This window comes from Phalangium opilio, unplaced genomic scaffold, assembly GCF_054372755.1.
Source record: "Phalangium opilio isolate 3A_F unplaced genomic scaffold, DU_Popi_V2 ptg000088l_1, whole genome shotgun sequence".
In the NCBI taxonomy this organism is placed as follows: domain Eukaryota; kingdom Metazoa; phylum Arthropoda; class Arachnida; order Opiliones; family Phalangiidae; genus Phalangium; species Phalangium opilio.
Window position 1 is genome coordinate 2436457 of NW_028324193.1, and position 25821 is coordinate 2462277.

General features: G+C 40.8%; 3 protein-coding genes and 7 non-coding genes across 10 annotated transcripts; 3 read left to right on the plus strand and 7 right to left on the minus strand.

Moving 5' to 3' along the window:
- The first annotated feature begins 285 nt into the window (after positions 1-285).
- LOC149649045 (uncharacterized) lies at positions 286-2081 on the plus strand. The gene is made up of 3 exons (XM_089849415.1): positions 286-1110; positions 1186-1506; positions 1740-2081. Exons 1-3 carry the CDS (start codon positions 286-288, stop codon positions 2079-2081), a joined length of 1488 nt encoding a protein of 495 aa, XP_089705541.1.
- Positions 2082-7168: 5087 nt separating this feature from the next.
- On the plus strand, positions 7169-8369 carry LOC149649046 (uncharacterized). Its single transcript, XM_089849416.1, has 3 exons — positions 7169-7549; positions 7610-7944; positions 8024-8369. Exons 1-3 carry the CDS (start codon positions 7169-7171, stop codon positions 8367-8369), a joined length of 1062 nt encoding a protein of 353 aa, XP_089705542.1.
- Positions 8370-8374: 5 nt separating this feature from the next.
- Positions 8375-10767, plus strand: LOC149649047 (uncharacterized). Its single transcript, XM_089849417.1, has 4 exons — positions 8375-9667; positions 9709-9920; positions 9980-10474; positions 10536-10767. The coding sequence occupies exons 1-4, from the start codon at positions 8375-8377 to the stop codon at positions 10765-10767; spliced, it is 2232 nt and encodes a 743-aa protein (XP_089705543.1).
- Positions 10768-15879: 5112 nt separating this feature from the next.
- On the minus strand, positions 15880-16001 carry TRNAL-CAA (transfer RNA leucine (anticodon CAA)). Its single transcript has 2 exons — positions 15964-16001; positions 15880-15925 (listed from the first exon to the last, which is right to left on the minus strand). It is a non-coding gene; the product is annotated as a tRNA-Leu (tRNA).
- A 1199-nt stretch (positions 16002-17200) lies between these two features.
- TRNAL-CAA (transfer RNA leucine (anticodon CAA)) lies at positions 17201-17322 on the minus strand. The gene is made up of 2 exons: positions 17285-17322; positions 17201-17246 (listed from the first exon to the last, which is right to left on the minus strand). It is a non-coding gene; the product is annotated as a tRNA-Leu (tRNA).
- Positions 17323-18519: 1197 nt separating this feature from the next.
- On the minus strand, positions 18520-18641 carry TRNAL-CAA (transfer RNA leucine (anticodon CAA)). The gene is made up of 2 exons: positions 18604-18641; positions 18520-18565 (listed from the first exon to the last, which is right to left on the minus strand). It is a non-coding gene; the product is annotated as a tRNA-Leu (tRNA).
- A 66-nt stretch (positions 18642-18707) lies between these two features.
- Positions 18708-18829, minus strand: TRNAL-CAA (transfer RNA leucine (anticodon CAA)). The gene is made up of 2 exons: positions 18792-18829; positions 18708-18753 (listed from the first exon to the last, which is right to left on the minus strand). It is a non-coding gene; the product is annotated as a tRNA-Leu (tRNA).
- Positions 18830-19462: 633 nt separating this feature from the next.
- TRNAL-CAA (transfer RNA leucine (anticodon CAA)) lies at positions 19463-19584 on the minus strand. Its single transcript has 2 exons — positions 19547-19584; positions 19463-19508 (listed from the first exon to the last, which is right to left on the minus strand). It is a non-coding gene; the product is annotated as a tRNA-Leu (tRNA).
- A 66-nt stretch (positions 19585-19650) lies between these two features.
- Positions 19651-19773, minus strand: TRNAL-CAA (transfer RNA leucine (anticodon CAA)). The gene is made up of 2 exons: positions 19736-19773; positions 19651-19696 (listed from the first exon to the last, which is right to left on the minus strand). It is a non-coding gene; the product is annotated as a tRNA-Leu (tRNA).
- A 255-nt stretch (positions 19774-20028) lies between these two features.
- TRNAL-CAA (transfer RNA leucine (anticodon CAA)) lies at positions 20029-20150 on the minus strand. The gene is made up of 2 exons: positions 20113-20150; positions 20029-20074 (listed from the first exon to the last, which is right to left on the minus strand). It is a non-coding gene; the product is annotated as a tRNA-Leu (tRNA).
- Positions 20151-25821: the final 5671 nt, after the last annotated feature.

Sequence of the window (25821 nt, forward strand, 5' to 3'; positions counted from 1 at the left end):
CGAACTATTTTAGACTAAGTTGAACGTATTACTTCAAACTACACGAACGTTTATCAACACAGTTGGGAAAATAACATGGTGCCGAAACCCGGGACTGGTAGAACACCGTTGAAATCGATCAGAACAAATCACCGGATATCGAAATCTGCATATCAGCTCTTTGGTGAGTGAAAACTATTTTTCAATACGCGACACTCTCTGCTAGAACTATATCAGAAACCCAGCCGGTCTTATTCTATTCTGAAATCATACAACGAAGTAAGAAGAATTAAGCATACATTAAAAATGAACGCCTTAGAGAATCTTATTCAAAAGAGGAAAAGATTAGTTGATTTAACTAAGAAACTTATGAATACAATAAATGAAGAATTAGCTAATGATGACGCGTCCTGCGATTTATCCGAGTTACAAGCCTGCTTACCGAAACTCGAAGATAAGAAAAATAAAATAGATCACCTTAATGAAGAAATCGAAACCCACTTAACTGATCCAGAACAATGCGAAAGGGAAATAGATTTTGTAGAAGAATGGGACGAACGAGTAATTCATTTTAAGAAGATTGTAGAACTTAGAATTGAAAGTCTGCTAAACGCTAACCCAGCTAACGCGGCAGTGGCAAGCTCAATTACAAGCGCGAATAGAACTAAACACGTCAAGCTACCTGGAATAACCATTGAAAAGTTTGATGGAGACCCTAGCAAATGGCAAGACTTTTGGTCACAGTTTTCAATCTCGGTACACGATGACGAGGACTTGGATGGTTCCGTGAAATTTACTTACTTGAAGCAGTATTTGGTAGGACTGCCTATGAACTCTATCCGAGGGTTATCAGCATCAGAGGCTAACTATCAAAAGGCTATTAAACTCATAAAAGAACGTTTCGGGAAGAAAGAAAAGGTTAAGAGCGCGCATTTGAATAAATTGCTAAATATCCCGCATATTAAGAAGGCTAACGACGTCGTTGCGATTAGAAAACTTTATGATAACTGCGAAATTCAAATCAGAAGCCTAGAAACATTAGGGGTCGGTCCAGACACATACGAAATAGTATTTTGCGAGAAAATGCTGCAAAACCTTCCAGAAGAAATTACCCTTCACTTCACTCGGACAGTTGATGACTAATTCGATTTGAAGGCAGAAGATATTCTGAAATTTCTAAGAAAAGAAGTGTAAAGTCGTGAAAAGGCTTACGAAATATCCCAAATCAGAGGGAACGAGACAAAGAAAGCAGTTGAACCCCTCAAGAACAAACCAACGCGTTGGACCCAAGATAGAAACCACAGAGCGCAACCTACTACTCTAACACTGCACGCTAACGTCAACCCCCAGATCGAAGAAAGGACTTGTATATTTTGTGATAAACGAGATCACAAAATCTTTGAATGCAACGACTTAAGCTACGTCGAAAGAAAGGAAGCGTTAAAGAAATATGGACGATATTTTATCTGTACGCGGATAGGACACCTGGCTAAGACTTGCGGTCACCGTAATCGCTTAAAATGCCCAGTTTGTGGAAAGCATCACGACAAAGTTAAAAGGAGTTTTCCTCCGCGGTCTAACCCGGTTTCTCCTTTCCATCAAAACTTGCAGAGGTTAACGGTAATAGTAAGTATAGGGCGCTGTAGGTTAGCTGTGGCATAGGGGCTAGCCACCACCCCTCTATGCATTGTAAAGGGACCCACCTGTAAATAAGTCGCGAGTTGACTTAGTGTGGATATCCCTTCCTAGACCAAGCTTAGATTAAAGTAGTTTGTCCTGTGAAATACCCAGAAGCCAGCAACAATCAGAATATAGAAGAAAACGCTACTGATAATAAAGAAAGACCAACGGAAACCGGCTCAGCTGTAACAATGTCTACAATGGTGAGCATGGATAGTAACGTTTATCTTCAAACCGCCTGCGTTGAAGTTACATCAGGTCAATCCGTAGCCATCGCACGTTGTCTTTTAGACAACGGAGCCCAACGAACTTTTGTCTCAAAACAACTATCAAGAACCCTGAACTTGCCACTATTAGGAAACACAGTGGTGGGAATAGATAGTGTTGCGTGGTTGTGCAGTGTAAATAATAAAAAGACTTAAGATTAAGTTCAAAGAGTTAGTTTAATTAATTTAAGTGACTCAAAAATTACATCGAACCGATCGCGTTACTATGAGCCGGCGGCGGCGGGAGGAGTGAACGAAGAAGTGAAAATATTACAATGCAGTACATGTACAAAATAGGTCGGTTTTGCGATTGTTGCGCCACCACACCAAAACTGTATTTTTTAACTTATGTCAAAGCCTTACTAATATAAAAAAATAAATTCACACTCCCCCTCTTTGACATCATGTACAAATATGCAATAATAAATTATCAATTAAATATTAATAAATTAGAACAGGTAAACAATATCGTTAACATAATTTAAGCATTTTTACACAATTCTCGAAGTTAGTCTTATTTAACACTTTTGTCAGGATATCAGCTATATTATTATTAGATTTCACATATTGTAGATTAAAATGTCCCTGTTCTAGCGTTTCTCTAACAAAGTGATATCGTATGTCGATATGTTTTGAGCGTTGGTTTTCGACACGATTTCTGGAGAAAAATATTGCCGACTGACTATCGCAATATATCGTTGGCTTGTCGAAACGTATTCCAAATTGTTCCAGTTCTAGACAGATGGGTCGAAGCCATAACAGCTCCTTGGTTGCTTCCGACAGCGCTACGTACTCCGCCTCCATTGATGAAAGCGATACCGACTTTTGTTTAATAGATCGCCATGATACTGGTGATGATCCAAGGCATACGACGTATCCGCTTGTAGACTTCCTTGTGTCTTTGTCCGACCCCCAGTCACTGTCACTATATATTGATAGAGTGGGCAATTGTCGACTATCATAGTTTAGCCCGTAATGTGCGGTGGATATGACATATCTGGCTAACTGGCAAAGTTTCATCCAATGATTATACCCAGGGTTCGAATTGTATTGCGATAGTACGATGACATGAAACAGGATATCGGGTCTTGTTCGCTGTGCCAGAAATAACAATGATCCAATTAGCGACCGGTACGGATATATAGACATTTTCTTTTTCTCCGATTCTTCTGTTGGTGAATCCTGTTTCGTCAGAGTAATACCAGATGGCATAGGTAGACTAACTGGGTCATCGACGTTTAATCCGTATCGTTTTCCAAGTGATTTGGCGTATGTGACTTGGTTCATAAGTAAAGACCCATCGTTGTTAAAGTGAACTTCAATCCCCAGAAGTTTGGCGATTGGTCCCAGTCGTGTGACATCGAACGTCTTTGTAATTGTCTTGTAAACTTCCTCCAGTACCGTCGCATTCTTTGCTAACACCAGTAGGTCGTCAACGTATACCAGTATGATCATTTCCATCGGGAGAAAATATATACAGTTCGTCCCTTTCATCTTCTTAAAGCCCATCTCTTGAAATCGTGCGTCCAGTTCCATAAACCACAATCTTCCGCTTTGTGGTAGACCGTATAGAGATTTTAGTAACTTTAGACAATATCTTGAGGAGTTCGCGGTCTCGAATCCTGGTATTTGCTTCATATAGATGTCATTGTCAATATTACCATAAAGGTACGCGTTTTTGACGTCCATATGGCAATGCGTCCATCCAAGACTTATAACGAATAAGGCGATGAAGAACCGTATTAAGCTGAAATTGATGACCGGAGCAAACGCTGTGTCATAGTCTACCCCCTCAACTTGGTTAAACCCTTGAGCGACGAGTCGTGCCCTATATCGAATGATACGCCCCTGCAGATCCTTCTTCACCGCATAAACCCAGCGGCAGCCGAGAATTTTCCCTTTTGTTGGTTTTTCAACTACTTCTGTGACTTGTCTCTCAATAAGTGTTTCTACCTCGTTGTTCATCGCTTCTTGCCATTGTTGTGCTTGGGGTGACGTCATGGCTTGGTCGTAATTTGCTGGTATTTCAATATCGCAATTATAAGCTGCCCACTCCTCCTTTTTGTGTGCATCATTAGTTTGATATGTAGCCAATAACGATGTCTTCGAAAAATCATATAAAGTAGGGTCATGGGGTAAATTCATGTCATCCAAATATTGTCTCATTTCCGGTCGTGTACGTATTTCCTTGCCATTAGGTGCGTAGTAAAATACATCTGCCAATCCCTTTTTGGCCCCAGATGTCCGTATGACAACATCTCTCACCCAACCGTCGGGCAACTTGGGTCCCTTGGTTTCCGTACTCTCCTTAACGATGGTAGTATTGTCGTCCGAGGATGATTCGACTAGTTCTTCTGACGCATCTGAGAATTCGTCCTCTGTATGGTCCTCTCCATCGGTGCTCTGTCCATTGTTTGGACGATTACCCTCGGGTTCAGTTTCTTCCTGCGTCTGGTCATCATCATCAACATCGTCTACTTTCCATCTGACGTACTCCATTTTGTGTTTCCCCCGATCCTGATTTAGTTGGGTCATGCCGTGTTTACTCTCATCTATTCGTACATGTCGGGTTTCCTTTACTATTCTCTCATCAGGGATCCATATTCGTAGACCTCTTGTGCTTGCTGCGTAACCAACCAACACGCCCCTTTTCGCTCTGTGACTGAATTTATTTCGTCTTCTTTGTTGTGGTACATGAACATACGCCATGCTCCCTATTCTTCTTAAATGATTGGCGCTTGGTTTACGCCCCATCCATATTTCTATGGGTACTGCATCTCCGAGCTTGGCATGTCTTGTGTGATTTTTGATGTAAGCCGCTGTTACCACCAGTTCAGCCCATAGGTTTTGTGGGAGTTTAGCGTCTTCGAAAAAGGCCCGTACCATGTTCAATAATGTACGATTGATTCTTTCAGCTGTTCCGTTCATCTCTGGAGAGTAAGTGTTAGTTTTTTCCTGTTTTATACCTTCGGCGATACAATATTCGTGAAATTGATTGGAGCAGTATTCAAGTCCGTTGTCTGTACGAAGTGCCTTAATAGATTTTCCAGTTTGCTTCTCGACGAACATCTTGTATTGCTTAAAGTACTTTAGCGCTTCACTCTTTCTTGCCATGGGATATACAGTAATATATCGGCTTTTATCATCAATGAAACTGATATAATATCTCGCTCCCCCTACCGAGGTCACCGGAGCCGGCCCCCAGACGTCGGAATGAACCAGTTCCAGTATGTCGTTGCTTCGGATTCCTTCAATTCTATGGTGAGTTTGCCTTGTACTTTTGGCTACTTGACAGGTGGTACAAATACCTAATGTTCCTTTCATTGGTCCCAATCCTTTAAGCATAGAATGTTGAGTCATGTACTTTAAGTCGTTTTCGTTTATATGTCCTAGGCGTTCATGCCATAAATCGAGTGCCCTTGATTTCCTGCTTTCTACTGTACAAGCTTCTGGTATTGTGCTTCCTGTTTCGTTAATAATGGCATCATCAAGTATAACGGTAGCATCAACTTGATAAAGGTTGTCTTGCGTCAGCTTCGCTATAAATGCTATTTGGCCATCCGGAAAATACACGGTGTATTTAGAATTATGACGAACCCCTTTATCGCCCGCCTGGTCCATTATGCGCTCCGAAAGTAAGTTTCGATTCATTCCAGGGGTATAAATGACATCCTTCAAGTGGAATATATTCCTTCGTTCATCATTCATCTGCAGCCAGATGTCTCCTCTCCCTTCGACTTTGGCTGTCCCTTCTCCAACGTTTGCTGTCGATTTAAGTGGCGTAAAAGTGTAAAACCACTCACGTTGATTGCAGAAATGTTTAGTTGCTCCAGAGTCAACTATCCAATCTTTTGACGCAGTCGTTGTATTGAATGCGGAAGCAAAATAAGCTGTCCTTCTTGGCTCTTCTAGCTTTGACTTCTGTCGCGTGTTTTGCTTTTGTCGACAATCCGCTGCTTTATGTCCTCTTCGTTGACAACTGAAGCATTTCCCCATAAATGACGTTTTTATTGGTCTGTCTTTCGGTTGAGCTTCCTTCGTTCTAGTTCCATGTTGTATTGCGTACGCAGCATTGGCTGTATCAAGTTGCTGTTCCTTTTGTTGCCGTCTGCCATATTCCGCAATAAGGATCTCCGCTATCGGTCCAGGGAGAAAGTCTTCATCACTTCGTTGATAAATTTGTTGTACCAGGGCATCATAGGAAGACGGTAATGTGCCAATCATTTTATAAGCCACGTCTTTATCTGCCAGTGTGTTTCCAGCCTCTCGTAATGATGCTTGTAATTGGTTAATTCGTCCCAGAAAATCCGGTACTGGCTCTCCTTGGTAGGTCAAGGCGTAAAATTCAGTTAACAAACCTCCAATGCGTGCGCGTGACTTGGGTTCGTATATCTTGCTTAGTTTATCCCATAATTCGTGAGAGATCCTGATTCCCGCTACGTTGTCTCTTACGCTTTGACTAATTCCGAGAGCAATCGTCGAGAAGGCCTTTGATTCTCTTTGTTGGAACAAGTTCCTCGCTCTACTCGTTGTTGCCTCTTCTGTTGGTGCAACCTCCACTTTCGTAACTATCTCCCAAAGTCCTTTATTCATCAGCAGTAATTCCATATTGTACTTCCATGTACGATAGTTCGTTGATGTCAACTTCGGAAAGACGTGTAGTGGCGTGTTTGCTTCTTCGTCGGAATCCGCCATCCTAGGCCCGCCCGGTTAAGCCTCGGTCACTCAGTTCAAAGTCTCTTTATCACGTTGAACGCCACCACTTTACCTAACCACGCTCTGCTACCATTTTGTTGCGTGGTTGTGCAGTGTAAATAATAAAAAGACTTAAGATTAAGTTCAAAGAGTTAGTTTAATTAATTTAAGTGACTCAAAAATTACATCGAACCGATCGCGTTACTATGAGCCGGCGGCGGCGGGAGGAGTGAACGAAGAAGTGAAAATATTACAATGCAGTACATGTACAAAATAGGTCGGTTTTGCGATTGTTGCGCCACCACACCAAAACTGTATTTTTTAACTTATGTCAAAGCCTTACTAATATAAAAAAATAAATTCACAGATAGCTTTGAAGGAAAGCAACCGAAAATAGAAACGAGAAATGTCGTTCTACTGACTTTAAGAAGTACAGACGGATCCAGAGAATTCACCTGCGAAGCACTAGAAACGCCCAAAATAAGCAGCGCTTTATTAAAGTTCCAAACGAAGAAGTTCTACAAAAAATGGAAGCTAGAGGATTGAAAATGGCAGACACTCCTTCGAAGTTCCCCAATGTCTCTAATGAATTATCAATCCTATTGGGTAGTAGCTGCTACTGGAAGATAGTCAAAGGAGCAGTAGTACGGCTGACTGACACACTCTGTGCCCTGGACACTATATTTGGATGGACCATAAACGGGCCGTTTCCAGCAACCAACTTCAATGTAGCTGTGTCAACGGTACAAGTAATAAGCGTTACCGTTAGTCAAATATCGGAAGATCAAATGATTTCCCAAACCTTGAAAACTTTCTGGGAGTTAGAATCCATGGGTATCGTAGACGATCCTAAACAAGAGACACCAGCCGAAATAGAAGCGATGGAATTCTTCGACTCCACAATCACACGAAAAGATGGCAGGTACGAAGTACGACTACCCTGGAAACAAGACCACAATTACTTACGACTTTATTCTTTGATGAAGCAGGTGGAAGTTAACTCGAGTTTACTTGAAAGATATAAAGCGGTCTTTGATGACTACCTGAAACAGGAAATCATCGAGAAGGTCGCAGAAAATAACTTTGGAACTCCAGGTGAAACGCTTTACCTTCCCCACCGAGGAATAGAACGACTGGACAGAATATCAACAAAGCTAAGAATAGTTTTTGACGGATCTGCGCACGAGAAGAATGCACCTTCCTTAAATGACTGTTTACACGCAGGAAAAAATCTGAATCCTGGATTATTGGGAATACTGGTTAACTTCCGGAAGTACCTTATTGCGTTTATGGCTGACATTGAAAAAGCATTTCTTCAAATCAAGTTAGCACCGGAGGATCGGGATGTCACAAGATTCCTATGGTTCGAAGGAAATCTTCAAACTAAAGATATAAAACTATAGGATCACTCGAGTATTATTTGGAGTGACATCCAGCCCGTTCTTACTCGCCGCAACAATCAAGAAACATCTTAAAGCCTATGAAAATAACTATCCTGAAGCTTGCAAGCTATTGAACGAAGCACTCTACGTTGACGATTTGCTAGGTGGAGCTAACGATGTCCATGAAGCTTACTCGTTATCAACAGATTGTGAAAGGGTCTTGAAGGAAGCCGAAAGGCCACTGTGCAAATGGCAAACGAACTCGGAAGAATTGCGTCAACATTGGAATGACGTATTTCCCAACGAAACCAAAGACAAGGTCGAATTGAGTCTTCAAAGAACACCAGGCCCTATGAAAGTTCTATGAATCACATGGATACCAGAAACAGACGTATTCAAATTCGATGTAGACTCATTGCTCGAATTCCTTCTAACCAGGCAAAACACCAAGCGATATATATATTACAAGCTTCCTCGCGCATCTTTGATCCGATGGGATTCCTGTCTCCTTTCACTGTAAGGGTGAAATGCCTATATCAAAGCTTATGGCGAAAGGGATTAAAGTGGGATGAAGAACTGAAAGATGACATAGTCCTCAAATGGAATGAATGGTGCTCAGAATTGCACGAACTACAACATCTAACCATACCAAGATGTTACATATCTGGAGCTAAAGTAGGAGAAGTATCAACGCAACTTCACTGTTTCTGTGACGCTAGCGAACAAGCCTTCGGAGCTGTGGTCTATATTCGAACCGAATCAAACGAATCAATTGACGTAACCTTAGTAGCCTCTAAGACAAAGGTAGCACCTCTACAACCAATCACCATACCAAGATTGGAATTACTAGGAGCTCTAGTAGGAGCACGTTTAACCAAAAAACTCGCACAGTACTTAGCAGAAGAGAACCCGTCTTTATTCTACTGGACTGATTCAATGGCGACATATCATTGGATCAAAGGGTCAGCCAAGAATTGGAAACCTTTCATATCGAATCGAATAACCGAAATCCACACACTGACTGAACCAGAGAACTGGTCTTATATCCGTGGAAGAAACAACCCAGCCGATCTAATAACCAGAGGTATCAAAATGTCAACCCTTTTTCAAGGCGTTAATTGGTGGAAAGGACCGGAGTTTCTCCAGAGACCTGAAGTCGAATGGCCTAAAAACTCAAAGTCAGAATCCAGAAAGGAAATCAAGGAAGAAGTTGATATGGAACTCAGACCCAAGTACGCGCTACAAGCAAATTCGCAAATACAAATCCAAAGGAAACCTTTATTTGACTTGGACAAATACAGTTCGCTAATGCGACCGTTAAGAATTACCGCTTGGATCTTACGATTCACTAACAATATAAGAAACAAAGACAAGAACGATCTTGAAGCAATAACCACGGAAGAAATCACAAGCGCGGAAGCTTATTGGGTCAGGGTTTCTCAGAACAACGAATACCATCAAGAGATCTACAACTTAAAAAATAATCTACCGATAGAAGAAAACTCCAAGATTAAGAATCGCAACCCCTTTCTTGATGAAGACAATTTGCTTAGAGTTGGCGGGAGATTACAAGAATCACAGTTCAGTTACGCAAAGCAACACCCCATCATTTTACCAGAGTCCCAACGCTTTACAAAACTGCAAGTTATGCATTGCCATGAAAAGGTGTTTCATCTCGGAGTTGCCTCAACCCTAACGTATATTAGAGAAAAATACTGGATCGTAAAGGGACGACAACTAGTAAAGCAATTGATAGCGAAGTGTCTAATTTGCCGCAAACTGAAATTGATGCCAGCCTCCCAAGTAATACATTGCCAAGAGAGAGAATACAAGAAGCTTCAAGTTTCCAAACAACAGGAGTTGATTTCATGGGTCCACTGCTTATTAAACCAGAACTATCGAATTCGAATATTAAGGTGTACGTGGCTCTTTTCACTTGTGCCGTGACACGCGCGATACACCTGGAATTGGTGACAGACTTAAGTGCTACAAAGTTTATCCTGAGCCTAAAAGATTTATATCCAGAAGAGGTCTATGTACCATCGTATTTTCCGATAACGCAAAAACTTTCAAGAAAACTAATAAAGAATTAGAAGGTTTATGGAAGAAAATCTGGACACTTGAATTAATGGATTATTTCAGCTCAAACCAAATCACATGGAAGAACAATATAGAACGCGCTCCTTGGAGAGGAGGATTTTTTGAACGACAAGTAGGAACCGTCAAGACTTGTCTCAAGAAATCATTAGGTAAAGCAGAATTATCGTACGAAGAATTAGAGACGGTGCTGATCGAAATTGAGGCAGTAGTCAATTCACGCCCCATCACATATACAACAAGTGATTCCGATGAGCCATCACCGTTGACACCGTCACATTTCCTCATAGGAAGGCGGCTCAATTCATTACCAGCAAAGTCATTGGCGGGAGAAAATATCTCTAATAAGCGAAGCGACTTAAACAGAAGATGGATGTACAGAGAAACACTTCTGAATCGTTTTTGGCAAAGAAGGCGTACGGAGTACTTATTGGAGCTACGCTCAGCGCATCAGAGACCCATCTAAAGACAAGGAACAATCTGACTTGAAGCAAGGAGAAGTCGTCTTAATCAGCGAACCAAAACAACCACGTCATCTCTGGACGCTAGGAAGAATCAAGGAAGTTTACGAAGGGCGAGATGGACGTATTAGATCATGCTTAGTCAAGACACAAAAATCAGAATTTAAAAGACCAGTACAACTTTTGTATCGTTTAGAATTAGATTAATTCAAATTACCTAGAATTGTATAATGTTCGTAGAAACTCGCATTAGGCGGGAGTGTGTTGTAATTTGAACAGAATTAGTTTTTTTAACTCTTTAAAGAATAGGCCAATTTATAAAAGGTAACATTTAGACAGTATGTTTTTTATCCTGTTTATCGCAATTTCTGGACTACTAGTTTTTTGGCCTTCTAAAATATAAAATAACGTCAGAAGAATTATTGATAACAAATTATCAGTTGAATGTTAGCTTTCGGACTATAGAGACCTAATCTTAGTCGGATTGCGCATACGAATTAAATATGATTTTAACAAGTTTAAATAAATTGCGTCTTTAAGTTTATGAATTCGAGTCTATTTTTAATGGTGTTATCAGTCAACAAACGAACTATTTTAGACTAAGTTGAACGTATTACTTCAAACTACATGAACGTTTATCAACACAGTTGGGAAAATAACAACTCGATCAAGTCCTCGAGTCTTATCGAGTACTCGCACAGCACTAAAAACTGAGGTGATTTCACAAACCACGCCAGCACCCTTCAGCTTGTTTTACTGTTTGTGCCGACGTCACTACTACGTCATAGGTTTATTGTTAAGAAAAAATCATCAAGGGTGAAAAATCCATATTCTCAAGATAAGAGTCAAAGGATTGCACTGTCTGCTTGTTCAAACGTTAGAGTTGGGTTTATAATAATTTCAATGATTAAAATTTAAAAATTAATATACGTTACAAATATTAACCGTACAAAGTACTGAATGTACTTAAAATAGCCTTATTCCTGAGCAACGCCACCTACCCGTAGCGGCAACTTTGAGAACTACTGTAATCGGCAAGCCAACCAGATGTCGCTAAAAATCTCGTTACGTCACTGACAGGCACTCTTGGCAGGGATAAGGGAGGTGAGATGGATGGGAAATGATGATGGACGACCAGCGTCATGCACCATATCTCTCCCAGTGTACCTTGCGCACGCCCCTACCCTTCGATAGGCGATTTCTTAGTGCTGCCGCGTAGCGCCATTTTATTTGTAAGAGAACTAGCTTCTGTTTTTAAGATAGAGGGAGCGTCCTTTACAATTTCGTACTATACGACCCTACGTAACCGCTGAGGATGCTGGGAGGACTACGGTGCCGTAGGTGGGTGTGCATAGGCAACGCTATAGATATGAGGGATTCCATTCCATGACAATCTCTCGGGGTCTGACCAAAAACCAGCCCCCTTTATTATATCTAAAGCAGCATGCCAAGGCTTAGCGAATAGCTACTTTAGAAGCTCCAAAAACGTCATAAAATAAATTTTTGCCTTTAGGCAAATGTTGGAGCCCGATTTAGTCTTATTTCAGAACTTAATTCAAATAATGACGCTTTGAAGCCTCGGGCTAATTTTGGGTCAGACCCCAAGAGTGCCAGTCAGTGACGTCACCAGATTTTAATGGCATCTGGTTGGCTTGCCGATTACAGTAGTTCTCATTGTCGCCGCTATGAGTAGTTGGAGCTGATCAGGAATAAGCCCCACTAGCAGCATACTGCATACCTAGACTAATTGTAGCAGACGCCACATAACAATCGCCCTCAAGGGCCGGAAATAAGCATTTGACACTAGACATTGTCCAATAAAATTTTAATATGTCCCATAATGTTTTAAAAACTAAGGGACACTGGAGACCTGACCAATGAAATTTCGGGACCTTGAGTATGAAGTTTCGAGGCTATTTTCGGGCACTCCAGTGGACCATGTCCAGTCAAAGGGTGGGGTCACTGGACACATGTTCTATAATATATTTTTTTATTTCTGGCCCTGATCACCCTCAAAAAATGAGGCTTGTAAAACTAGTTCTCTGGACCAGTCAATCCTGGTGTTTTGAATATTAAACTGGTCCTGGGACCAGTGACCCTTTCCCTATTTATTTTTCTACTGGTCCCAGGATTCGGGTAAATAAAGACAAAATTAAAGTGTAGATGTTAAAAATATTAAAAATTTATTGCTTTGATCATAACTAACATAATAATGTTATTTGTTAGTTTATTACTAAACTCCTAGAACTAGACGCCGTGTCCGGACTCCATTATAATGATTGATAGAGGTTGGACATAAAATATTGGTTTGTTTGATGATAACCTGACAGAATTTAGCGACCCTATCATTCAATATATTAATAATTTAACCAGTAACATTGTTTTACTTATATTTTCATTAATACGTACTGATACTCTTGGAAAAACTGACCATTGTTTATGGTTGTCTCAGGTAACGTTAGAATATGCACTAAAATGAGCATTATATAAATAATTAGAAATTTAATTTTTATTTAAAAAAGCTGGTGGCACCAAAAAAATCTACTTAGTAAACTAACCATTGTTTCATTTTTCCTAAGGGAACGTTAGAGTAAGCACTAAATAAATAAAACATCTAAAATTTAATTGTTACCTAGGAAAAATTATTCGATAACGTCAAAGCGCCTTAATTATAAATTAATACTTATTAATTATGTTGGTAGAGAATGGTCATAAAATATTTCTAAGTGGGTTAAAGCATCTTAGACAGACTATGTTTAATGAAATATCAGTACATTGAGTAGAGCATTAACTGATTGCTGTAAAACCTAGGTACAGGTTGAAACAATGAGCTCAAGACCAAAAACTGTTTTGTATAGGATGGCAAGTGGGAGATCCAGACTAGCGGTTTGCCTTTCGGGGGTAACTAATATAAGCAACACTTACTAGGGTTGAAGTAGAGCCATTTGTGTAGGACAACTGTAGTGACGACACAAAGTCGGAATGTTAACACGCGAAAACAAGTCATTACCGACTGAATGACTGGATTGCTTCGTATAAGGTCAATCTACCCTACAACTTAACAGATCTTAGCTTAGAGGGTGAATATGGTCTAATGGCCTTCCCTACTGCACCAACAACTATCCATGATAAGTGCCACTTTATCAAGATACTACCATGATGACTAAATGAAACAGACTGCAACAAGATGAGACTGTACACTGACTTTACTACACAGCTGAACTGACTTTTTATAGCTCAATAAGATATTTCATCTAACGGAGATTACCTTAAAAGGCCACTACTAAAAAACAGTTTAATTTTAATTAGAGTAATAATTATTAATAATGATAGTATAGGATACCTTGGCCTTTTAATCATTCATGTTCAAACATTCTATTAAATAATTTTAGCTCTAATTGGGATGAATCATGAACAGCAATGTTTTTCATCTTTATTATGGTCCTTTCAATTAATAAAATGAAAATTGTAGGATATTATTAGTAAAATTATGGTACACTGACCTAATGATCATTATTATCTTGGTAACGTTTAATAACTCCCGTAGAATTCTTGGCTCTTGACTTTAAATCCGGCCGAATACGATGATATGGAACTGCACGATCACTTGAGAAAAATTAATTCAGACGTTCCAGGAGTAGAGTCGATGACGGTTGCTGAATTGTTGAATTTCGACCCACTTAGCGTCAATTTGCTTTTTCAAAACCAAGTGCGATCGATGTTAAACAACTTTGTCTTGTGCAAGCAAAATCTAGTTCTTGACATGGTAGAACATCATTTTGGCGGGTTCAATACCAATCTCGAGGTTTGCCTAACTACCACATGCTATTGTGGAACAAGGACGCTCCAAAGATCGGAACTTCTTCGGCCGAGAATATTTTGGATTACGTGCAACAACACGTTACGTGTCAAGAGCATTGGTAAGTCCGAAACTGCACTGGCTGGTAAAAAATTTTCAAACTCACAAATGCACCTCCAGTTGTTATAAGAAGGTTAAAAATTTAAATAAAAGGATTGAAAGTGTGTCGTTACGGTTTCCCTCGAAGCGTAACAAACGTAGCCATTATATCAGTTACTCGTCACCGTCAAACGAAAAAGGTGCAGAAACGACTGTACGACTTGCCGAGAAAACAGCACGAAGTTTAAATCAATGATTATCCCGCGCTACTTTTGGCTTCCAAAGACAACATGGATTTGCAATTTGTCGCTGACAAATCGGAAATAGTGGCAAATACACAGATTGACATCGTGATTCAATGAAACTAAGAACCCTTGAGTCTGTCGCCTTAGACCGCTCGGTCATCCTGACGCGGTTTAGTGTAATTTGGACGTTTTAAAATTACATCTCATCCAGTTATTTTCATATAACATATCGTGTCAGAAGTGGAATTCGAACCCACTCTCTCAAACGAGGACCAGAATACACAGATTCACATCGTGAACCAATGAAACTAAGAACCCTTGAGTCTGTCGCCTTAGACCGCTCGGCCATCCTGACGTGGTTTTAAGTCATGCAGACGTTTAAAATTACATCTCTTCCAGTTATTTTAATAAAACATATCGTGTTCGAAGTGGAATTCGAGCCCACTCGCTCAAACGAGGACCAGAATACAGAGATTCACATCGTGATCCAATGAAACTAAGAACCCTTGAATCTGTACCCTTAGACAGCTCGGCAATCCTGACATGGTTTTGTGTAATTTGGACGTTTTAAAATTACATCTCTTCCAGATATTTTCATAAAACATATCTTGTCAGAAGAGGGATTCGAACCCACGCCCTCATACGAGACCCAGAATACACAGATTGACATCGTGAACCAATGAAGCTAAGAACCCTTGAGTCTGTCGCCTTAGACCGCTCAGTCATCCTGACGTGGTTTAGAGTAATTTGGACGTTTTAAAATTACATCTCATCCAGTTATTTTCATAAAACATATCGTGTCAGAAGTGGGATTCGAACCCACGCCCTCATACGAGGCCCAGAATACACAGATTGACATCGTGAACCAATGAAACTAAGAATCCTTGAATCTGTAGCCTTAGACCGCTCGGCAATCCTGACATGGTTTTGTGTAATTTGGACGTTTTAAAATTACATCTCTTCCAGTTATTTTCATAAAACATATCGTGTCAGAAGTGGGATTCGAACCTACGCCCTCATACGAGGCTCAGAACACACAGATTGACATCGTGAACCAATGAAACTAAGAACCCTTGAGTCTGTCGCCTTAGACCGCTCGGTCATCCTGACGTGGTTTAGTGTAATTTGGACGTTTTAAAATTACATCTCTTCCAGTTATTTTCATAAAACATATCGTGTCAGAAGTGGGATTCGAACCCACGCCCTCATACGAGGACCAGAATTCACAGATTCACATCGTGAACGAAGGAAGCTAAGCCCCTTGAGTCTGTCGCCTTAGACCGCTCGGCCATCCTGACGTGATTTTGTGTAATTTGGACGTTTTAAAATTACATCTCTTCCAGTTATTTTCATAAAACATATCGTGTCAGAAGTTGGATTCGAACCCACGCCCTCATACGAGGCCCAGAACACACAGATTGACATCGTGAACCAATGAAACTAAGAACCCTTGAGTCTGTCGCCTTAGACCGCTCGGTCATCCTGACGTGGTTTAGTGTAATTTTGACGTTTTAAAACTACATCTCTTCCAGTTATTTTCATAAAACATATCGTGCCAGAAGTGTCATTCGAACCCACTCTCTCAAACGAGGACCAGAATACACAGATTCACATCGTGACCCAATGAAACTAAGAACCCTTGAATCTGTAGCCTTAGACAGCTCGGCAATCCTGACATGGTTTTGTGTAATTTGGACGTTTTAAAATTACATCTCTTCCAGTTATTTTCATAAAACATATCGTGTCAGAAGTGGGATTCGAACCCACGCCCTCATACGAGGCTCAGAATAACACAGATTCACATCGTGAACGAAGGAAGCTAAGCCCCTTGAGTCTGGCGCCTTAGACCGCTCGGCCATCCTGACGTGATGTTGTGTAATTTGGACGTTTTAAAATTACATCTCTTCCAGTTATTTTCATATAACATATCGTGTCAGAAGTGGAATTCGAACCCACTCTCTCAAACGAGGACCAGAATACACAGATTCACATCGTGAACCAATGAAACTAAGAACCCTTGAGTCTGTCGCCTTAGACCGCTCGGTCATCCTGACGCGGTTTAGTGTAATTTGGACGTTTTAAAATTACATCTCATCCAGTTATTTTCATAAAACATATCGTGTCAGAAGTGGGATTCGAACCCACGCCCTCATACGAGGCCCAGAATACACAGATTGACATCGTGAACCAATGAAACTAAGAACCCTTGAATCTGTAGCCTTAGACCGCTCGGCAATCCTGACATGGTTTTGTGTAATTTGGACGTTTTAAAATTACATCTCTTCCAGTTATTTTCATAAAACATATCGTGTCAGAAGTGGGATTCGAACCCACGCCCTCATACGAGGCCCAGAACACACAGATTGACATCGTGAGCCAATGAAACTAAGAACCCTTGAGTCTGTCGCCTTAGACCGCTCGGTCATCCTGACGTGGTTTAGTGTAATTTGGACGATTTAAAATACATCTCTTCCAGTTATTTTCATAAAACATATCGTGTCAGAAGTGGGATTCGAACCCACGCCCTCATACGAGGACCAGAATTCACAGATTCACATCGTGAACGAAGGAAGCTAAGCCCCTTGAGTCTGGCGCCTTAGACCGCTCGGCCATCCTGACGTGATGTTGTGTATTTTGGACGTTTTAAAATTACATCTCTTCCAGTTATTTTCATAAAACATATCGTGTCAGAAGTGGAATTCGAACCCACTCTCTCAAACGAGGACCAGAATACACAGATTCACATCGTGACCCAATGAAACTAAGAACCCTTGAATCTGTAGCCTTAGACAGCTCGGCAATCCTGACATGGTTTTGTGTAATTTGGACGTTTTAAAATTACATCTCTTCCAGTTATTTTCATAAAACATATCGTGTCAGAAGTGGGATTCGAACCCACGCCCTCATACGAGGCCCAGAGTAACACAGATTCACATCGTGAACGAAGGAAGCTAAGCCCCTTGAGTCTTGCGCCTTAGACCGCTCGACCATCCTGACGTGAATTGTGTAATTTGGAGTTTTAAAATTAAATCTCTTCCAGTTATTTTCATAAAACATATCGTGTCAGAAGTAGGATTCGAACCCACGCCCTCATACGAGGACCAGAATTCACAGATTCACATCGTGAACGAAGGAAGCTAAGCCCCTTGAGTCTGTCGCCTTAGACCGCTCGGTCATCCTGACGTGGTTTAGTGTAATTTCGACGTTTTAAAATTACATCTCTTCCAGTTATTTTCATAAAACATATCGTGTCAGAAGTGGGATTCGAACCTACGCCCTCATACGAGGCCCAGAATACACAGATTGACATCGTGAACCAATGAAACTAAGAACCCTTGAATCTGTAGCCTTAGACCGCTCGGCAATCCTGACATGGTTTTGTGTAATTTGGACGTTTTAAAATTACATCTCTTCCAGTTATTTTCATATAACATATCGTGTCAGAAGTGGAATTCGAACCCACTCTCTCAAACGAGGACCAGAATACACAGATTCACATCGTGAACCAATGAAACTAAGAACCCTTGAGTCTGGCGCCTTAGACCGCTCGGGCATCCTAACGTGGTTTAGTGTAATTTGGACGTTTTAAAATTACATCTCTTCCAGTTATTTTCATAAAACATATCGTGTCAGAAGTGGGATTCGAACCCACGCTCTCATACGAGGCCCAGAACACACAGATTGACATCGTGAACCAATGAGACTAAGAACTCTTGAGTCTGTCGCTTTAGACCGCTCGGTCATCCTGACGTGGTTTAGTGTAATTTGGACGTTTTAAAATTACATCTCTTCCAGTTATTTTCATAAAACATATCGTGTCAGAAGTGGGATTCGAACCCACGCCCTCATACGAGGACCAGAATTCACAGATTCACATCGTGAACGAAGGAAGCTAAGCCCCTTGAGTCTGGCGCCTTAGACCGCTCGGCCATCTTGACGTGATGCTGTGTAATTTGGACGTTTTAAAATTACATCTCTTCCAGTTATTTTCATAAAACATATCGTGTCAGAAGTGGGATTCGAACCCACGCCCTCATACGAGGGCCAGAATTCACAGACTCACATCGTGAACGAAGGAAGCTAAGCCCCTTGAGTCTGGCGCCTTAGACCGCTCGGCCATCCTGACGTGATGTTGTGTAATTTGGACGTTTTAAAATTACATCTCTTCCAGTTATTTTCATAAAACATATCGTGTCAGAAGTGGAATTCGAACCCACTCTCTCAAACGAGGACCAGAATACACAGATTCACATCGTGAACCAATGAAACTAAGAACCCTTGAGTCTGTCGCCTTAGACCGCTCGGTCATCCTGACGTGATGTTGTGTAATTTGGACGTTTTAAAATTACATCTCTTCCAGTTATTTTCATAAAACATATCGTGTCAGAAGTGGAATTCGAACCCACGCCCTCATACGAGGCCCAGAATAACACAGATTCACATCGTGAACGAAGGAAGCTAAGCCCCTTGAGTCTTGCGCCTTAGACCGCTCGGCCATCCTGACGTGATTTTGTGTAATTTGGACGTTTTAAAATTACATCTCTTCCAGTTATTTTCATAAAACATATCGTGTCAGAAGTGGGATTCGAACCCACGCTCTCATACGAGGCCCAGAACACTCAGATTGACATCGTGAACCAATGAGACTAAGAACCCTTGAGTCTGTCGCTTTAGACCGCTCGGTCATCCTGATGTGGTTTAGTGTAATTTGGACGTTTTAAAATTACATCTCTTCTAGTTATTTTCATAAAACATATCGTGTCAGAAGTGGGATTCGAACCCACGCCCTCATACGAGGACCAGAATTCACAGATTCACATCGTGAACGAAGGAAGCTAAGCCCCTTGAGTCTGGCGCCTTAGACCGCTCGGCCATCCTGACGTGATGTTGTGTAATTTGGACGTTTTAAAATTACATCTCTTCCAGCTATTTTCATAAAACATATCGTGTCAGAAGTGGGATTCGAACCCACGCCCTCATACGAGGCCCAGAATAACACAGATTCACATCGTGAACGAAGGAAGATAAGCCCCTTGAGTCTGGCGCCTTAGACCGCTCGGCCATCCTGACGTGATTTTGTGTAATTTGGACGTTTTAAAATTACATCTCTTCCAGTTATTTTCATAAAACATATCGTGTCAGAAGTGGGATTCGAACCCACGCCCTCAGACGAGGCCCAGAACACACAGATTGACATCTTGAGCCAATGAAACTAAGAACCCTTGAGTCTGTCGCCTTAGACCGCTCGGTCATCCTGACGTGGTTTAGTGCAATTTGGACGTTTTAAAATTACATCTCTTCCAGTTATTTTCATAAAACATATCGTGTCAGAAGTGGGATTCGAACCCACGCCCTCATACGAGGACCAGAATTCACAGATTCACATCGTGAACGAAGGAAGCTAAGCCCCTTGAGTCAGGCGCCTTAGACCGCTCGGCCATCCTGACGTGATGTTGTGTAATTTGGACGTTTTAAAATTACATCTCTTCCAGTTATTTTCATAAAACATATCGTGTCAGAAGTGGAATTCGAACCCACTCTCTCAAACGAGGACCAGAATACACAGATTCACATCGTGACCCAATGAAACTAAGAACCCTTGAATCTGTAGCCTTAGACAGCTCGGCAATCCTGACATGGTTTTGTGTAATTTGGACGTTTTAAAATTACATCTCTTCCAGTTATTTTCATAAAACATATCGTGTCAGAAGTGGGATTCGAACCCACGCCCTCATACGAGGCCCAGAGTAACACAGATTCACATCGTGAACGAAGGAAGCTAAGAACCCTTGAGTCTGTCGCCTTAGACCGCTCAGTCATCCTGACGTGGTTTAGAGTAATTTTATTTTTGAACACGCCATCTGGCGGAGCAAAAATGTTAGTCTCTATACGGGACAATTGACGAGGGAGAAACCACTCGGCAATAAAGTCTTTCTGAGGGTGTAAGATGTGAAGCGTATTACGCCGTATAACGCGGAAATACACTCGGGATTACTTTCTACAGTTTTTAATTCAATATTAGAACGGATTGTAGGCATATCGCCCGAATTTACGGCATTAAAACCTCCAAAAAGGTAATACCGGGAGAATACGCCAGTGGCTGATCCCTCGGACGACGCTATTTTCTCCATCCCTCGAGAGCGTCGTTCTGCAGTGCGAGCCGCTCAAGCGCGTCGTTCTGCAGTCCGCGAAGTTCTGCAGTGCGGCTGCGGGGGGGGTCCTTCTGCAGCCTGCAGGGATGCCATATTGGACGGGAAAGCCGCCAATTGGGCTGCTTCTCTAAAATATTGGCAGGAATTCCAAATTTTTGACTTGTTTGGACGGTTTTTTGGGCTTGTTTCCAATTTGAATTTATATTATGTACGTACTACGTAGCCAACATCGTATTTTCACAAAGGCTTAGAGCCGAAAGCCGATTGAATTCAAGGTTCGTAAAATAATTCTTCGCATTATTGAATTGATTATGGATTGACTCGATATTATGTACGTAGGTAACCTCGTATTTTAAGCTTAAGATGATACTGAGAATAAACTAATTAGATATTGCCGCGGCGCGTCAGGCAGCTCAGGCTCAGCTTTAACGGTACCCGGTAGTCTTATATTATGTACGCGGGGAGTCCTATCTTCATTGCTGTCGTCAAGCTCTAAGCCTTTGCTTAACTGAATTTTCTACTTTGATTTAAATATAAATTTTTCAAGCTAAGTATAATTTTTGTGATCTAAGTGAGACCATTTTTGTTCGTAATATATTATTTTACTAATAGCTCCATAGAAGATTGCGTCAAGTGTTGTTTGGAATTTTAGCTGCGCGAGCCGCGAGCTTTCGCCTTTCGGCTTTGACAGCGGGAGACCGGGAGTGTTATGTACGCGGGAATCTCGTAGGCAACGCTCGCTTTCACGGCGATTCGAATTGCCGACGTCAATGCTCTAAGCCTTTGCTTAACTGAATTTTCTACTTTGATTTAAATATTAATTTTTCAAGCTAAGTATAATTTTTGTGGTCTAAGTGAGACCATTTTTGTTCGTAATATATTATTTTACTAATAGCTCCTTAGAAAATTGCGTCAAGTGTTGTTTATTTAATAAGAGGATTTTAGCTTGACCATTGCAAGCAAAACTCTGAGGACATTCCCCAACTTTCACTGAGCCGCTTCGTCAGATTATCTTACATTATCACATATAATGATAAGTTTAACCACGCATATCCTGTTGAGATTGTTTTAAAGGAATACTCTACTCCGTAAAGTACCGATTTTTAACGCTAGATGGCGAGATGTTCAGGGGGCGTGTACGTTTTATTTGAAATATGTACATCAGCCCCCATTGGCCAATTGAGTCACGTGGTACAAAGACCTTACATTAGGGACTGAGAAATATAACAGAAACCGTGGCTTGCAGAAGCGCTGGGTTTGGGGGTCCGAATTTTGGAAAATCTCGCGTCTTTCCTCTCTCTCGTACCGGGTTTATTTGAATTTCTTTCCCCATCCGAGGCTCCGAGCGTGGGAAAGTTTTGGTTTAGGAACGATTCTGTTTAGGCTTGTTATATTTTTTGATACTTAATAATTGGTAATATTTAAAGGGCATCGAAAAAGTAATGATTGGCGATTCGAGGGACTACTAACTCAATCATTTTCGATTTCAAAAGTGTCGAGAGGCAACCTACTTATTCATAGCCGATTTATAAAGGGAGTTGAGGGGCTACTAATTTAATCATTGCCTGTTTTAGTGGGTGTCGAGGGGCTACTCACTTTATCTTTGGAGATTTTAATAGGGAGTCGAGGGGCTACTAAGTTAATCATTGCCTGTTTTAGTGGGTGTCAAGGGGCTTCTTACTTAATCATTGCCTGTTTTAGTGGGTATCGAGAGGCAACCTACTTATTCATAGCCGATTTATAAAGGGAGTTGAGGGGCTACTAACTTAATCATTGCCTGTTTTAGTGGGTGTCGAGGGGCTACTCACTTTATCTTTGGAGATTTTAATAGGGAGTCGAGGGGCTACTCGCTTAATCATTGCCTGTTTTTAATGGTAGTCGAGGGGCTACTCACTCAGTCTTTGGCGACTTATAAAAGGGAGTCGGGGAGGCTACAGAATGATTCCTCTTAGCTGTATGGAATGGGCAACGCTAGTATAGCTACGTAGATGGTTGCCGTTTTAATTTTAATGGGGAAAGAGTCGTATGGGTGAAAAGGTAATATAAAGGTAACACTATTAGCCATACATTACCAGGGTCAAGCTTGACTCAAATAACATTCTTGATTAGCCGAAACCCCTTTGGCCGAGAATGTTATTTGGGTGAAAAAGTATTGCGTAGGTAATATTGTTTTAGCCATACCTAACCTTTTAGAAGCCCCGATCTATTCAAAGACTTTTAATACTGTTGTCGCGTTACACCGGCAAACTTATTGCCGTTAACTTATACCGCTGATTGGCTTATGTTAAATGCAGGTGGCTACTTCCGTTTATTCATTGAATATCCGTTTATCGTTTAGTCTTCAAAATGAACTTCATTACGATCGGGTTCGTCAAAGAAGAACTTGCAAAATGCCACAGAAGGCCCATGCCTGGGTCTACAAGCAAACTATTCACGACGAGGCAGTTGGTGGACGCCATGGTCTTAATTTTTCAAAAAACTTTCAACAATGCCGGCTCAGTAAAACTGTTCCCGACTAGCCGGGAACAATTGGACTTATTTCGAAAAACAAGTCATTCCTTTACTTTGAAGGAAATTTTTAAGCAGTTGTTCACAAGAGGAGAATTGGAACAGTGAGTGTTTACAACCAATAAGCGAGACACAAACTTCATCCGTTTACGTTTACAGGCCGTCGCGAACAGTTTATAAAGCAATTTCTGACAATATTCAGAAGTTTTCCCAACTTTTCCTAATAAAGGAGGGAAAAATTGAAAAGCACTATTTCGTGTATTTAATCTTTGTTTCGTTGTGAAACTAGTCCGTAAGTCTTACATTGTTATGGTTGACAAATATGACATTTTAAAATTTGATATTGCTCATTCATTGTAGAGGCGAAACTAGGCCCTGAAACGGTTCTAAGGAAATTTTTCCCGGAAGAGGTTGTGGTTGTGTACCATAAGGTATGCGGAAAATATCAGAATTGGCTTAAACCCTTGCAAATGGAAAGCGGCTGTTTCCAAGAGCCCCACGCTGACGTTCCTCACGCTAGGTTTCCGGTAATTCTTGCATTATAAAGTATATCATGATGATGTTATAAAATAAAATTATTTGTACAATTTTGACGCCTCTTAGAAATAGAAGAGGTTCCAATTATTCCGTCGGAAAGCTCGGAAAGAGCATTCAACACTACCAACGTTGATAAATCTATATGAAAAGGGCTTAACCATTTAGGAAAGAAATCGAGCGAAATTTGAAGTGGCCCTCCGCGGCACCGAAAAAATGATAGAAGAACACCAGGAAAAAATTAAAAATTTGAAAAATCTAATGGTTGAAAAAAAGAGGCGGAGCAGTTGCGTCGCAGATTGGCCACCAACAACTCGACACCAGCAGAGGTTAACAATGCCTTTCAATCGTTGAAAACATTACCCAAAAGAGAGGAGGAGATTTATTGACAACGCTTAGACTGTTAGCATCAAACAAAGGGCTTCTAAGCCCCGATGATTCTGGTTAGACATATTTACCAATTCTATAGTGTTTAAGCATTCCCGACAACCGCGCGCTAATTTACAGTGCCGGGGAAGCGCTTAAGCTTCTCTTATATTTTCTGGCAATAATAACTTGAATATTTTATTTTATGAAGAACCCGAGACGCCGAGCTTGTCGAAATCCCCACCTAATGGTTGGTATTATAAATATTATTCCGTAATAAAAAAGTAACTGTTTTTTTCGTTTAGACTTTCAAGAAGAAATTCAATCGCCTTCAAGTGAACACGGCTCGGTACCGACTACTCCGGGCAGAACTTCGGACAGTAAGAATATTTTATATTAATCATTTACCTTAAATTAGGCGTTAATTATGTTACGCGATTGCAGGTGAAGACGAGAGTCCGGCACCAACGGGAAAGCAAGTTGAAAGTGGGTTATCCGACAACGCTTCGGATAGTAAGTATAGGCCATTTGATCAATTTGTCTGGGTAGCTTCGACTAGGAGTCACTATCCAACACGAGACCTGGATCATGAACTTACGTACGTTCGTATTATTTTACTCTAGGGGAAGAACATCCGTTAAGTAGCGGAGGAGGAGCCGAGCCGGAAGCAAGTCCTTCCCTAAATCAAAAAGAACGGGAACAAAGAAAGGGAGTAGATATGGAAGCGGCCAGTACCAGTAACTGGTCTGAGGGAAATCTTTCTCAAGAAAAAAGTAAAAAAGCGGCGAAAATAAAAGCATAAATCTCAATTGATACTAAAAACTTGCTCAAAATGCCTAAATTTAGAAATAATTAAAACTTAAAAATTTACGTTCTAAATACAGTTTAACACTTAAAAAATATCCGTAATAAAACTTTTTTACAACTCTCCGCATAGTTTTTACATGTTTTGTTATTATCAGAAGGGGATAATAGAAGGATGCCACTCTGTATCATCTTAATACATCAGTTACGTAACGTTATTCTTCCCAGGCTCACCCTTTTTGTTTGATCTCCCGCTCAACAAACTTCAGATGGGCCGATGCTACTTTCGTGTTACGTACTAAAGAGCTTAGACAAAGTACAAGTTACATTAATTGTTGGTTGAGTCAAAATCTCGCAAATTAGTTTAAGAAGTAGCGCGAAACAAGTGGTAGCGGCAAATTTAGTTTCGAAAACCGCCTAGATGATGTTGCGCACCAGAATGATAACCGATGAAATCGGTAAGAAAACCACTCAAAGACTGTAGAACCATAATTTTGTAAAACAATAATAGACATTTAATGTCTTTTCGTATATATCTAACTTCTTCCCGTATTAATTCGGAGGCTAATTATTTGCGCTCTAGCTAGCGCTTAATTAACATTATCTGAACTCGATTTAACCCCATTTATTGATAAAATACAAATAATTTTTAAGGAACAAAGTTAATTTTCAATTTGTTCTATCCTTTATTAATTACCGTTCACTAATTAAAAGCTTCATAAGTTATTAAATGTTAAGTTTGAAGCCAGTCAGA

Excerpts from the sequence above, each read along its gene's own strand:
- LOC149649045 (XM_089849415.1), top strand. The coding sequence starts at position 286 with ATGAACGCCTTAGAGAATCTTATTCAAAAGAGGAAAAGATTAGTTGAT. Across the intron at positions 1,111-1,185 it reads CCCTTCACTTCACTCGGACA|GCTTACGAAATATCCCAAAT; the intron begins GTTGATGACTAA and ends AGTCGTGAAAAG. Across the intron at positions 1,507-1,739 it reads GTAATCGCTTAAAATGCCCA|ATTAAAGTAGTTTGTCCTGT; the intron begins GTTTGTGGAAAG and ends GACCAAGCTTAG.
- LOC149649046 (XM_089849416.1), top strand. The coding sequence starts at position 7,169 with ATGGCAGACACTCCTTCGAAGTTCCCCAATGTCTCTAATGAATTATCA. Across the intron at positions 7,550-7,609 it reads GAAAAGATGGCAGGTACGAA|GTGGAAGTTAACTCGAGTTT; the intron begins GTACGACTACCC and ends TTGATGAAGCAG. Across the intron at positions 7,945-8,023 it reads AAAGCATTTCTTCAAATCAA|GATCACTCGAGTATTATTTG; the intron begins GTTAGCACCGGA and ends ATAAAACTATAG.
- LOC149649047 (XM_089849417.1), top strand. The coding sequence starts at position 8,375 with ATGGATACCAGAAACAGACGTATTCAAATTCGATGTAGACTCATTGCT. Across the intron at positions 9,921-9,979 it reads TCGAATTCGAATATTAAGGT|ACTTAAGTGCTACAAAGTTT; the intron begins GTACGTGGCTCT and ends AATTGGTGACAG. Across the intron at positions 10,475-10,535 it reads GACTTAAACAGAAGATGGAT|CTACGCTCAGCGCATCAGAG; the intron begins GTACAGAGAAAC and ends TACTTATTGGAG.